This window comes from Falco cherrug, chromosome 8, assembly GCF_023634085.1.
Source record: "Falco cherrug isolate bFalChe1 chromosome 8, bFalChe1.pri, whole genome shotgun sequence".
NCBI classification, from domain to species: domain Eukaryota; kingdom Metazoa; phylum Chordata; class Aves; order Falconiformes; family Falconidae; genus Falco; species Falco cherrug.
In genome coordinates this window covers 1,912,809-1,927,101 of record NC_073704.1, presented here as the reverse complement: position 1 = coordinate 1,927,101, position 14,293 = coordinate 1,912,809, and the positions used below count along the sequence as shown (strand labels likewise).

The 14,293-nt window shown below is 40.3% G+C and overlaps 1 protein-coding gene across 6 annotated transcripts in view; it reads right to left on the bottom strand.

Moving 5' to 3' along the window:
- ANKRD44 (ankyrin repeat domain 44) overlaps positions 1–14,293 on the bottom strand; it is a 143,399-nt gene that overhangs the window by 5,669 nt on the left and 123,437 nt on the right. For 5 of the 6 annotated variants that reach the window (XM_055717951.1, XM_055717953.1, XM_055717952.1 and 2 more), the window contains exons 19-27: positions 10,937–11,015; positions 9,765–9,882; positions 8,541–8,757; positions 7,718–7,805; positions 5,706–5,789; positions 4,252–4,397; positions 3,314–3,396; positions 2,056–2,138; positions 1,335–1,426 (exon numbers count right to left, since the gene is read on the bottom strand). In XM_055717951.1, the coding sequence (XP_055573926.1) occupies positions 1,335–1,426; positions 2,056–2,138; positions 3,314–3,396; positions 4,252–4,397; positions 5,706–5,789; positions 7,718–7,805; positions 8,541–8,757; positions 9,765–9,882; positions 10,937–11,015 (990 nt within the window). Of the gene's footprint in view, positions 1–953; positions 1,055–1,334; positions 1,427–2,055; positions 2,139–3,313; positions 3,397–4,251; positions 4,398–5,705; positions 5,790–7,717; positions 7,806–8,540; positions 8,758–9,764; positions 9,883–10,936; positions 11,016–14,293 lie in introns of all 6 variants that reach the window. The other variant, XR_008733476.1, reaches the window with a different exon arrangement.

Genomic DNA, 14,293 nt, shown 5'->3' with positions numbered 1-14,293 from the left:
CCTCCTGTATGCTAGGAGCCAAGAGATTTTTTTCCAGACGGCTAAATGTTAAGTGCTGCAGCAAGAGTAACCTGCAGCCATGAGCACTACCGACACCCTACTGCCTCAAGCAAGCCGGGAACGCCTGCAGCGCAGGTGAGGCTGGCGGACAAACGTGAGTACGGTTTTGTAGCAAGCTACCCACGCTTAAGCACTGACTGCAGTGAACGCATACCCTCAATGGAGTTTCCTCTTCCACTGAGTTCCAAGCACGAATATTCTTTAGAGCTGTACTTAAGCTAAGATTGTACTTACACTTCTCTCTTTTAAACTGCATATGCAGTTTTTCCCCCCAAAAATTAAATGTGTATAAAATTCAAACCTAATTTTCATTAGTGACATACATGCAAATTAGCTGGATCTGTATGTACAATTTTAATGATAAAAACTGTGGTTAGAAGTTAGTCGGGTTCATTTTTCTGTCCCCTATCTCTAAAATGAGGCTGGGGCCAGATGACTTCAGTGGAACTCATTCATGCAAGTATATCTAGGTAGCATCTGGGTAACAGCAAATACTCACCACTCAGTTCTTTTCATCCATAGATCTCAAATGTCTTGCTATGATGGGTGAGTATAATTATTGTTACTTTACGGATATGGGAAGAGGGAGGTACCGAATTGTTACATTAATGCCATGAAGTCAGTATTGTAAGAAAGACCAGCTTATTTCAGGAAGACAGTTTTGAAAACATTAATTATAGAAGCACAGCCCTCTACGGGCTTTATAATGTTTAGGGAAGGACTCCATTGAGATCTGAAACAAAATTATCAGATTTATTAACTAATCATGTATTTTACGAGGCAACAGTAATTTACTTGCATCTTGGATTAGGTCAGGCAAATGGTAAGCACAAGCTTTGATCTCAGAATGAACTAGGACACAATCAAACATATGTTGATGGTTTTCTTCCTACCCATTAAAACATGCGCTGATTGAATGCATAATCCTTAAATCTTCTGCAAGGCTTCAGAATTATCCGGTGCCACTTGCATGTTTAGGAAATTCAAGTTACCACTGCACTCAAGCATTAAAAAAGACTAGCTGTTGACAGTACATGCAAAATGAACAGTAAAAGGGACTGCTGTGATGTTTAGAATACATTTTTATACTAAAGAAAAATAAATAGTATCTTTCTTTCTTTTTTTTTAATAGGTACTCACACAGCTCACTGTTCTTGAAAGGATAAAAGCACCGATGATATCTATCACCAGCTTTTAAGTCTATTGCTTCGGTCTGTTGTAAAATTACCTGTTGGGTCCTACTGAAGATTGTCAAAGCATATTATTTTACTCACCATTTTCATCTACTGCTAGGACGCATGCCCCTTTGGCTAGCAACTCTTCAACCACCATCTTTAAGCCATTTCGTGCAGCAATATGGAGAGGTCTACAAAAATACACCAACTAAATTCAGACTTTCAAAAAAAGTTGGGAAATGCTTAATGCATACCAAACATCTGAAAAAATGTTTTCCTTCTTTGGATTGTTACAATTATATTGTAGACATTACATTATATTACAGCCTTTAAAATAATTGTCATGATCCACACCCATAAAAAATGTGCAAGACAAATATAATTACCTTTACATACACAAAGATCACTTAGTACTTCCCACTCTAAAGGCTTTCTTTAAAAAGCTATCCTATTTCCACTGTTTGCAGCACACAACTGACATTTAAAAGGAAAATAAATTATTTAGACTTAAGGTGAAGCTCAAAGAGCTAGGAAATGCCAGATGTATACTTAGGCATTCACATGATTAATAGACATTTTGATACGGTCTTCAAATAAATGACCTCATATAATTTTTCCACCAGACCATGGATAAAATTGGCATCAAAGAAATCAAAATTAAAAGTGAAAATACAATATAAACCTCTTCAAGGGCAAGCACTCAAAACCCCCAGAAATTAACTTTTTTGTTCTATAAAAGTATCCAAGACATGAATTTAAAATGCTAAATTGGAATTTTCTGGTAATTCAACTGAACTTAAGAGGAGCAGGCTATACTTACGTCTGCAATGCATTATTTTTTGCATTGATAAGGCTCTGTTCTTGTATCTTGTCAAGTATTAACAAGGCACATTTTTCATGACCCTGTCATTGAGGGAGAAAAACAAATAGTGTTAATTTGCTGAGGAGTTTGAAATTGCAGCAAAATAAATGTTACATCTAAAAATGAAATGGAGTAACTCAATTTGAAATATTAACGGAGTGGCATGTTCTGTAAGGATGTGTAGTAAGTGAACAGTAGGAGCCTTGAAATACCATTTATGAACCACCACCGGTAGGATGCTTTAGCACATTTAGAAATTTAGGCATTCATCTGTCTTTCAGCCCTCCATTCATTATATATGAATTCACGTCCTCACCTTTCAGAGAAGACAACTATTTCTCTTGAGAAAGCGCTCAATGGATTATTCATTAGAGCCTCATAGCAACATAGAAAGAGATGGCTTAATGTCAGGAACGAATACTATACTTTCTGGGTCTTTAAATGGCCTTTCTGAATTATTAAAGAGCTACTACAAAACCCCTTCAGTGTGAGAGCTCTACCCATGAAGCTTTGGCAGTAACACAGACCCAGGCCTTATTTCTGACACTGTTTCAGCACAGCAAGTCGCAGGTGCTGAGCCCACAGCCCCAGCAGGTGAACAGCTGCCTGCAGGGCCTTGAGAGCTCAGCCAGGCTCATGCGTCGGCAGAAACTGGAGTAATACTGTCACCCAGGAATACAGCCTGGGGACAGGAGCAAAAGAAAAGGCCCAGGAGAGGCAGTCCCACGGGCATTTTTGCTGCCAGGAACAGCAGTAGCAACTGGAATTCAGACAAAGAAAGGGTGGGAAAAGACACCACCACCAATCTAATCAATGCCTCTGGTTCTACTGCTGCTCTGGTAAGGGAAAATGTTGGGTTTCTTCCACAGAAACTGGAGAATAATATTAATAAAAAAGAATAAATACCTTTTTTTTTTCTTTGCCACTGAACCTATGTTAAGCTACTTTACAGTGACATTATTTGGTAAAATCTTAAAGGGTTTTCCATTACTTCTCTTAGGTCACCTCCTTACATTTATGTTGTCATAAGAAGCATCCGTATTTTTCAATTTACAAAACTTTGAAACAGACCTGAGAAAAAGCTTGGAACAATGTTCCCTTCCTCACCACAAGTTTGACCGCCACACTTCCATTGCAGAAAACAATTTAGGAGCATAAACACACATGTGCATACAGACACACTGCGGTGAGAAGCATACAGAGCTCTTTGACTTACTTTACTGCTAGCCAAGTGCAAAGATGTATTCAACTCCTTATCTTTTAATGTCAGGTCAGCCTTGGCAATGTTCACCAAAAAGTCTGAGGTATAGAACACAGATCAATGAACAAACCCAATGGGCAGATGAACATACGAAAACAGAGGAAAAAATTACTATTTCAGTATATGCATGCATACGTGCTAATCAATTAAGCCTTTACCCAACCTAAGCTTTATGAACAGGAACTGAAAATAATGAATGAGAACAGACTAATCTTGTGCAGTTAATCAGCAAAGGCAGAGCTAACAGCTCGTTCATTGTGCCCCAAACTGTCAAACTTCTATTCATCTTAATTCCTTTGTGAACTTCCCCATTGGCGAATCAGCAAGTTCTGCCTGAATCACCTTCTCCTGGGAACAGCTGTGGATCCTGCGTTGAGAGGACTAAGCGGATACAAAGAATTTAGGGTGCAGTCTGTGCTGTTGAAGCTAGAGAAAAGGGAATTCTCTTACGTCAATATGGCCCTAATCTGTATGTCTATAGTATATAGTCTAGCCTGGAAAAAGCAGTTGCTGATAGCTGCCATTTCAACAATAGCACTTGTATAACAGAGCAGAGAAAAAGGTCACACAATCTTTTTTTCACACATGCAGTTTTACTGTGCCACAAGATCAAAGGAAGCAAAGAGAACAGAATTACTACTCCCTTCGTGCTCTTTACCTTAGGAGGAAATAAGACTCAAATTCGTTATTGCAAATGTTCACTGTGACTGCTGAGAAACAACGGTGAAGAAGAAAAATCTATTTTTCACAGATGCAAAGGTAGCTCCTTACAGACATCCACACAATTTGTTTTCCTTCCTTAGTTCTCACAGAACAAAGCCCATTACTTGTTTGGGACAGTAAATGCAGTGGCACTCACCCTTCAAGACGCACAGGGGCAAGGACGTACTCACCCACAGCGCCTACGTGACCGTTCTGAGCTGCCATCATGAGAGGTGTTTTCCCTGTGTGATCCGCAGCATTGACTTGTGCGCTGTGGCTCAGGAGGAGCTGGAGGCACTCCACATGATCCGCGAAGGCCGCTGCGTGAAGGGGCGTTCTGTGGGGAAAGCAACGTGGCCACAGCTGTTGCTCAAGGATGACAATACTCCTGCTTACCTACCTTCCCAAGAACCTGAAAGTGCAAGACGGTTTTAACTTATTTTTCTTCCCAACAAAACTTAAAGTTACCGCCAGGGGAAAGTTATAGTAGTAGCATCTGAAAGAAGTTAAATAATATTTACAGTCTCTGTCCTGGTGCAACATAAACTTCAAAAAACAGGGAAGCGGAAGGTGGATATGCTAGCGTGGAGGTATGAGACTGTGGAGAATCGCCTATCAGCAGCACATTTATTTTAATGGAGCATACTGTGTAATACGAAAAGCGGTACACAATCCCTCATTCTTAGTCATCTGATCTTATTTTTTTAACAAGCCTAAGATGGGAAGAACTATCAGAAAAGAACAGACTCATTACTTCAAAAAAGTATTTCAAGTTATAGTCAAAGATACTGCAGCAACAAGCGACAACAACAGCATTACTACCAGAGGCAGAAGGAATTCAACCCACTGTGAAGGTCACCAGTTTCCAGAAGACTGAGACACCAGTGTCCAGCCACTACCTCGCTGTGGCATTTTGGGTCTGAAGCGTGACCAACAGAGACGAAAGGTAGCGGGTACACAACCCAGCGCACACTGTTACTTCAGCTTTGCTTGTCAGTAAAAGGTGAGGCGGTCTCACCCTTACAACAGCAAGTAGTCACTGTTACTGAGGGTCTTGAATTTGTTTTAAGTAACAGAAACAATGAGTATTCAGTTTCTAGAATTTCAGCAATGTTATTTACAGAGATATACACACACACACACACACACAGAGTGAGGAGATTATCAACACGACAAATTAAGGATTTGGCTGAGCCCGTATCTCTTGCTGTATCAGCATTATTTTGCTGCATAGATCTTTTCAGCTGTGTGCCTTGAGAACACTAACATAACATTAAAGCTTTTAATGAAATACTTTTCTATGTGTACACAGTATCGGTCCATCTAGCAAAGACAAACACGTTTAAACATTTAACAAAGAAAACAGGTTCAGGGAAACAGCCTATAGTCATAGCTGCTCTAAACAAACAAAATACTACTTATTTTGTATTTATTTCCAGATGCACTATGAAACGGAACACTTCACAGTGTTCTTGCTTCAAGTGAGCCACCACTTAACTTTGTTGCAGTGCAAACTGCTGTCTGAGTCGGCGTGATAAGGCTTTGCTCAACCATATCAGAGAAGAATTCATTGCAGAGGTTCAGGGAGAATTATGACAAATACTAGATTAATTCAGTAAATACAGCTTGTTTAAAACAGTATTACCTTCCTTTGTCATCTTCGCAATTGACAATGCTGGCATCGATGGCTCCGATGAGCAGTGATGCACAGTTTTCATGATCATTAATTCTGCCAAACAAAATAAAAAAAAAAAAAAAAGACATTTTCAAAACCATAAAAAGACTACATCTTTTCCCACTTCCAATATTAATTTACTTCACTTCCCATTAATATTTCTTACTGGTTATTTATAAGTTAACATACCTTTGCCTTAATGATTTCAGTCACATTTCTAAATATTCCTCATCTGTCCATTTAACCAAACTGCATCTGCTGCTAAGGATTTCAGTCTCTAAAGCAAAGCTGATCCTGCAGTTTGCTATGCACAGAGATAATTGAAAGTGCAGCACAAACCTAGGATTAAAACCTTAATATCCTAAAATCCTTTAGTCTCTATGTCAAACACCTGGATCTGGAAAGCACTCAGTCATAGACACCTACTTACAGAAAGCTTTAGTCTAATGTTTAAGGTACTGAAGTCCACATCTCTTCCAACTCATGCATTTAATACTTCACCTTGATGGATGTACTCAATAGTTTTTCTGGTTATTGTTAATTTGACTCATTTCATTATGAAAATGAACAGTGCTTGGTAACAGTATTGGACATATAACTAACATACACCCATGCTGGATTAGCAGCTGTTTTCATTTTAAATTTATGTGCATTTTTAAGTTGCACACATTTGTACTGGGTTTGAGAATTACATGCTAGTTTAAAAGAATATAAGTATTGAAAAAATTATTTTCAAAGCCATCACTAGAAATTCAGATTTCAAATACTATTTCAGCCACAAAGGATTTTATTTTGAGTAAAACCAGTGCTTTCTATATGCTTTTATTTCCCTAATATATAGGCTTTTTATAATTTCAAAGTTCAGTATATGAACAAATTACTTTTCAATTTCCAATGATGTGGCCTGTAGAAGGAAAGCCTACACAACAGTAACTGCCATCGTTGTTTCTGGAAGACATTAATTCTTCAAATAGAAGACAGAATAGAATACAGTTGTTCTGTTGGCAGGAATTAGGAGAGCTTGCATTTGTCTTTACAGCGCTTAATTCCTTACTCTTCTGATGGCTTTCATGTTTTAATAAGCATGTTGGGTTCTACGTACTGAAGTAATCTTGCCTTTTTTTGTAAAACACATTTGCAATTATGTTATGAAATGTTAATGATGTTGCTCTATTAGAACCCTTCCCGTACGAAAGTGCACAGCTTTATTTGAATCAGGAAGGTGTCTCAGATACACGCCCAACCTGTAACAGCCAACCTCTCTGCTGTTCCTGACAGGAGAACTCTGGATACAGAGTCTGCCTCTAAAGCTGATCAACCCCTTCGGCTCGGACCTGGGCAAAAGTACCAAACCTTCAAGACACAAGATTATCTCAGAAGGCAAAAAGTCCGTGAAGACAATCAGAGTGGAAAACACTCTGCCTAGGATGCCTTGGAAAAAACACAGCCTGCACAGAACGCCATTCTAGCATGGTGCAGGTGGTTGTTCCAGTCTTTTCTTCATTAAGGCTTTGTCCCTGTTGCTAAAAAGGAATCATCTTGATTCTGACAAATGCATTAACTTTCAGCCACCGGGTTTCAAAGGAACCTCAAAAGCTCCTAATTACACAGGCCGAGGCACTATAGCCCAGGCCACGGCCTAAGAGTGGGAGAGCTATGAAGCGCCACGCTGTGTGAAGAAAAGGCACAGGTCTGTAATTGTACGCAAAGGAACAGAAACTAGAAAGGGAGCAGAAATGCAGCTATTTAATTACAAGTTAGTATTGCATCAAAAAGCCTAAATGTATGCAATCTACACAAAAAGCCTCTTTTATTCTGCCACTTTTTCAGCCAAAGTACAATTTTATGATCAGCTTTAAAATTTTTTGCTCATGCAAATGATCTTAAAAAAACCCAACACACTTTTTTCTCGTACTGCTCGTATTTCCCAGACATATCCTAAAGCGATACATCTGTGTTTGTTACTGGAGATTTCTACTTACACGGCACAGTGCAATGGAGAGAAGCTATTACCATAGAATTTGCGGAATAATTTTTGTTCCAATAGTACCTCTATGCAGTTTTCATGACCTGTAAGAGATCAGACATTTCACAACGTTGCACAAAGTGGGTAATTCAATTAATTCATATTAGGCTTATCTGGATTAGAATTGAACACGTTAAGTTCAAAGCTGAACGCAATGTGTATAAAAGCTCTTATGTGATAAAATAATAAGCAAACATATTTACTTATTTATATTTTTATTAAAGCTGGAGCAAGATAGATTTGGCCTAATATTAGCACTTACTGAAAAAAGAGGAAAGGAAGAAAAGCCTCTTTTTTATGTGATGTTATGTGTGTTGCCTTACACATCTCCAAAGATGATCTTAAATGATGACACTGAGAAGCCTGATCCTTATATTAAGCAACAGGTTCAGATTATTCAGTTTAGAATAATCAGTTCCGTTCCAAACATCCATCTAGGTACCTGGTCTCTCGCATCAATAGATAAGGTGACACCTCAAAGGAGCATTCCTGGCCCCACAGAAATCAATTTCATCACTGACATCAGTAAACCCAAGGTTTCACCCTGGCCTCCCATGCCTGGGAGCAAACGAGCTGCAAAGCCACCGGGGGGTATTGCTGGAGTCCCCCCGGCTTCTAAAGGGAGGGGTGACCACAGCGCGAGCTGCTACGGAGAGCAGTGAGCAGAGCATCTGCCTCTGCGCGTCCAGCTTCTCCAAGCGTTAGGCTGCTTCGTTACCGTGCTTCCCTGCAAGCCAGGCCACGTGCGAACCTGGCACAAGCCCCCGGGAGAACCTTACCATTGTAAGACGCCCAGTGCAGCGGCGTGTAGCCCTGGTTATCTTTCAGGCTGCAGTCCTCCTCCGAGAGCGCTATCTGCAGTAATTCGCTCAGCCAAGTGGCGTGGCCCCGAGCTGCTGCAAAGTGCAGAGGGGTTCTGCCCCTGGCGTCTTTACATAAAATAGACACTTCTTTCTCTAACAGCATCTGAACACACTCTTCGTGCCCAGTCATAATCTGACAACAAAGAAATGAGTAAAGAGGTTGACATGGTACAGACTCTTGCCCAGGAAACATGGAATATGATTGATTGCCTGTGAGCATGAACCGGCCTGGGTGGGATTCAGGAGGCAGAGCTGAAAGCTCCTTTGCTTCCATGAGTACCTATGATAACTGATACGCTGAAATGCATTTGGTACTGTCTTCCAAAGGCATCGATTCCTAGTCTGTGGAAGAGACTCCACTAAGTGAGGCACAAAACCAAGGAGGCGTTTAAGACTAAGGAAACAGATGAAATAGGGGTGAGGTTCAGAAAAACTGAGCCTGGCTTCTCAAAACCATCTGTGAATTTGAGAGAAGAACTGAGGGGAAAAAAGATCAAGTGTATCACCAGAAATATGAAAAGCTGCTTTAACAGCCAGCCAGCTACTATCAGTGACCTCTGTATCATATACATAGGTTAGCTCAGGTATCTTGAGCATGTTCGCATAATGCTATCAATACAGAAGAGAATTTTTATGCTATAGCTTTTATTACAGACTTGTGCTGGACTCCTCAGCTAAACTGCTCACTGCAGTTATCATAGGATTCTGTATAAATGTCACCTCTTGCATCAACTTACCCAATGGGTAAGAAGCTGACTCCTAGAAAAGATTATCTGCCTCGACTTTCACTGCCTCTAATTTAAGGCTTTCTTATTTACACTGCTGGGCAGTTCTTTTAAAGAAATTATTTTCAAAATTCGTAAGGTGCTCAGTTATAAGAATAATGATTGCTATTGTAAAATGCTTAGAGCCAAGAAAAAGAAAGGTCTAATCAGTATTTTACCTAATTAATTAAAGCAAACATGAAGTCAAAAGCAAAGCATTACTGAGAGCAGATCTGTCCTGCTTTTTACCTCACTGACTGTGCTTGGTCATGTTTCCAACCATTTACAGTATTCCCTACATTCAATATCCCTGTATTTATAAGTGAGTTGTAGTCACAGTAGAAGAAATAATTAAGAATCATAAAAAGTCAGTCACCCCTCGATGTAAAGCTGTACATCCCAGGAGATCAGCTGCATCTACAGATGCTTCTTTTTCAAGTAACAAAGAAACAGCATCGATGTGCCCATATGCCACTGCAAGCATTAGCGGGGTTCTAGAAAAAGCAAAAACAAACCAGTCGCAGCTATAAAATGATACACTACTTGCAATGCTGACTTACAGGACCGGAGAAATCAGGGAGCCCTGCATTCCTGTCCATTCCTACCCACAAACCTGCTTCTTTCCCTGTACTCATCTATATAACACCCAAGCGAAGGCCTTTTGTATGAAATTATAAAGACATTTAACAACCAGCTATCGTGACTGAAATAGAAACAAGCACATCTGTAAGCAGCGTACAGCGAAACATCATTCAAGACAGTCTGTTCTCCTAATAAGCTAGAATTATGGTCACCTCCAGCAACACAGGAGCTTTACAGTGCCCAAGTGCTGTGAATGAACGCTCCTGCTAGTTACCGAGATGACAGCCACGCAAAGCACTTCTTTTGCAAATGCTGAACAATTGCGTACAGGGGATGAAGGGACATGAGGATACTATTCAAGCTGAAATCTGGACTAACATATCTTTGATTTTTTTTCTGATAGAGATCCGTTCTCCTATTTTCAGATAAGACTAATACCATTTAAAACTATATATACAGTCAGATATGGTCCAGCACCCCAAATGAGTTTTTTTTAAACGATTCACATTTTCACTTTAAAAATATACTTTATTCTCCCTCTGTAACTGTCATTTAACTAGAAGTGAAATTTTTGCAGGAACATCCCAGATGCATGTGTTGCCTCAAACAAACATTGGGTCCCACTGCACCAGCCTAATATACCAAGTAAACCCTGAAATAGCAACATTTTGGTAAGAAAAAGACTCTCTGCAGAAACATCCCAGGAGCAGGAGTTTGTTAGTTTTTATTGAATCTGGCCCTCAGCACCTATGAAGAATTGTTTTAAGTATAAAGCAGAGGCTAAGGTTAATGAGTGATTCTTTCCACATGGCTTAGTTCAACTGAACGCGTACTTTGTAATCTCTGCCACATTCTCTAAGAGGAAGTGTGAGAAATACAGTATTTCAAATAAATGCTTTTTGTGCGAGAAATCTGAGACTGTTTGAATCAGAGAGCTGAAAAACAACATTCTCAAGGAAAACTTACTGTCCTTTGGCGTCTGTCACGTCAGGGTTGTCTGCAACTTCTAGCAACAACCGCAAACAAGGTGTATGGCCATTAATGACTATAAAGAAAAAAGTAAGTTTAATTAAAACATGTTTCATTTCAGATGATTTTCCATTGAGATGCCTATGGATAAGAAATGTCTTTATAAAGAAGAAAAATATTCCATAGTATCAGAAATTAATATTCCTACAATTTTCATTTAACTTGTGCCAATGAAATGGTGAGCTGTTTTTTCCCTGACCTCAGTAAGATGAGGATTAGTTCTCTTACATACAAAAAGCCCGACTGAGTAAAGCTGAAATCATGATTTTCACTACTGAGAAGATTCTTGCTAAACCAGAGAGCATTTCAAACCCCCTCAGACCGAGCAGGCAGACAGGGCTTTCTGCGATCAGGTGTGGACCGCAGTAGGAAGAACGTCAGCAAGGCTCCTTGATTTTGTGTGCGCTGTACAAGCAAGTGCTCTGGTGCTGCCCTGAAAAAGAAGCGTCTGCATGGAGTGACCGACTATAAATGTCACATTCGTAACAGCTCGTAACACCAGAAATAAAATTCCCTTTGGGTTTGTCCATCTTTTCTCATTTAACGTTACTGGAAGCCACAGCTACTTCTCAAAAATGGCATTAACTTTTTAAAACGTGACCCACAGCTGTTAGAACGCAGTGTGAGTTACTGCGTGTTGCAGTGCCTGGCACTGGAAACCCATCTGTGTGTCAGCTGGCTTAAAGGCTTCAGCCTTCCATGGGATGAAGAGAATGGTATTTTCTTCTCTGAAAAGCAATAAATGCTGCACTCAGTAGATAGAGACTGCGTTCTCATTACAGCAAGTCATGCATTCACACTGCCTACACCCCGTGGGCTGAGGCGAAACCCTGGGACACCACCTATGTCACATCATCCTGGCAGAGCAACTGGCGCACATCATCACATTTAAATCACTCATCCAAAAATAATCTTAGTTGCTCTACCCAGAAAAATAAAAGGCATTTTTAGTTATTTACCACTAAGTAATGGCATATACATAACACGTAAACAGTTCTGCAGTGCTGATGAGTCACTGGCTTAGGGAAACAAAAAATAAAAAAAAATATCTGTTCTTTCTCCCAGCCGGAGGAAGAAAAATCATAACTTTTTCCCACCAACATCTGAAAAGGATTTTGGTACATGAGTTTTAGAACAGATACTCCCAGAAACCCTCAGGAGCTGACCCAGCACGGCGAAGCGCTGCAGAGCCTGCAGGGAGCGTTGGTTCTGCCAGCGGAGCTGCTCCGCTAACGCCAGGGAACACGTGCAGCGGCATTCCCAAGGCAGCCAGAAGAAACACTGGTGGTAATAAAATTATACAGGGAACATATAATTTAGCCTAAGGAAATTCTCCATGTTATGAGGTCAGAGGAAGTCTATTCCCTGAGGGAGGGAGACAGAAAAAATAAATACTTCATTAGGCGATTTCTCTACCAAAGTTACAAATCCCTTTACTGGACGGAGCTCTGCAGAGCCCTGTAATCCAGCCCACCGCTTCAGGCCTCTTTAACTGTTGCGTTCAGCGATTGTGCTTGTGTAATTAGAAGGAATGAAGGCGAACACGTTTGCACCCACGCCTGCTTTCTTCCTGGTGCCCAGTACTGCACGTGCAGGTGTTCTCTTCTGTGTGTGCAAAGGTGCACTGTCACCCAAGGGACTCATTCAGCAAGAATCCCATTTCGTTTCTCAAAATACAGCAATTTACTTCTTACACTTGCACTGCAAATAAAACCGGCTGAATACTGCAGTGGCACCATGCAGAGTTACTGACAGGTGGCATCACTCTTTGCTAAAACACTCCCAATCAACAAGTATCATTACGAAACAGCATAATAAAAATCATCAGATTGCAAGTGGCTCTTTATAATAGCTGGCAAGTAGAAGCTTTACTCCAGACCTGATTTCCACAAAATGCTGCACAGCTCTTGAGTGGAAGGTTCTAAATATTGTCTTAATGGATATTTACCCAAAGCGCACTTATCACACATTTGATAGCCTCCAAAAACTATGACAGTGATAGATTTCCTTTACTAAGAGTTCAAACATTCAACTTGTCTGTGCAGTTCTTTCCCTTCTACTTAAGGTACATGCTCTCCTTAGCGTCTCATTCCTCTGTGGAGGATTTTCTTGCCTTTTGGTTGGTTGGTTGTTTTTTTTTTACATACCTAACTTATTTTGCTTCACTGCAGATTTAAAGAACATTTTGCTTGTATCCCTGGACAATTTGCTTTTAATCTGAGAAGCAAGAAGTATCACAGGCCAGAAAAAGATTACAGTGAATCTTCCTACTGGTTTTACGTGGAAGTCACTTGTACTGCAGTGGTGGGGGGCAATTACAAAAGAAATTAAAACAGGGAAAAGAACTCCCAGTCAGGATTTGTATGAAGGCAAGAAATGTGCGTATTAAAATAACACCTTCTATTCAACAAGTTACTCAATTCTATTCAACAGATTTATTAAAAAAAATAGTATTTTAAGTCAAAGCTGCTAACAAAAATAAGGCTTTGTTACTGTTTACTTTCCTCAGTACTGCAGAACCCTTACAATGCAGCTGTGGCAACAAGAAACCTATGTCACTATAACCAAATTTTTAAATAAATGCAAAATCATCACTATAGCGACGACGTACCAGACCGAGTCACACCTTGCTCACCATCAGACCCCGAGCTATGTTTGAAGTGACTATAGGAAAGCTCTTGACCAACACAGCTCCAGTTTTGTGGTGGCACTGACCTTGATTTAAATCCATTAAACCTACAGTTTGAAGAGGGTGAGGATCGGCTAGATTAAGTATTTTGTGGTTTTATCAAAACCAACTAAAACCCCCTCTCACTGAATGCTTGTATCAAACTTCTGATATGTAAACTCTGGCAGCACATCTCTGTATCGTTAATTTATTGCGGGGAGTCATGTGCTCAGTTCAGATGCAAAACTTAAGGCAGCAGAAAGCCCTTCCCAGTATGCTGCGGCGACGGACTGTGCGTTTTCTGCCGTACTGCAGACCAAACTGGTAACAGCCTGCCTGACCGTAGGGTGCTCGGTTGCACTCAGATGATCACACACAGAGAATAAACTGGTATTAGAGGTTGTATATGCATCTTAATCCAAGCAAGACTGAAAGATAAACAGAAAGACAATTAAGTGTGGCCCTGAAAATAATTGTTCCCCAATGAGGTATTAATTTCAGTTCCCACTAGAGGTCGCTGCTGTGACGTACCGAGCCCGGGACGAACCCCCAGAGGAGCCACGCTGCCTCGGGCACCTCCGCACGTGTATTATTAAATCATAACCTTTAAACCAATGGGAAATTCT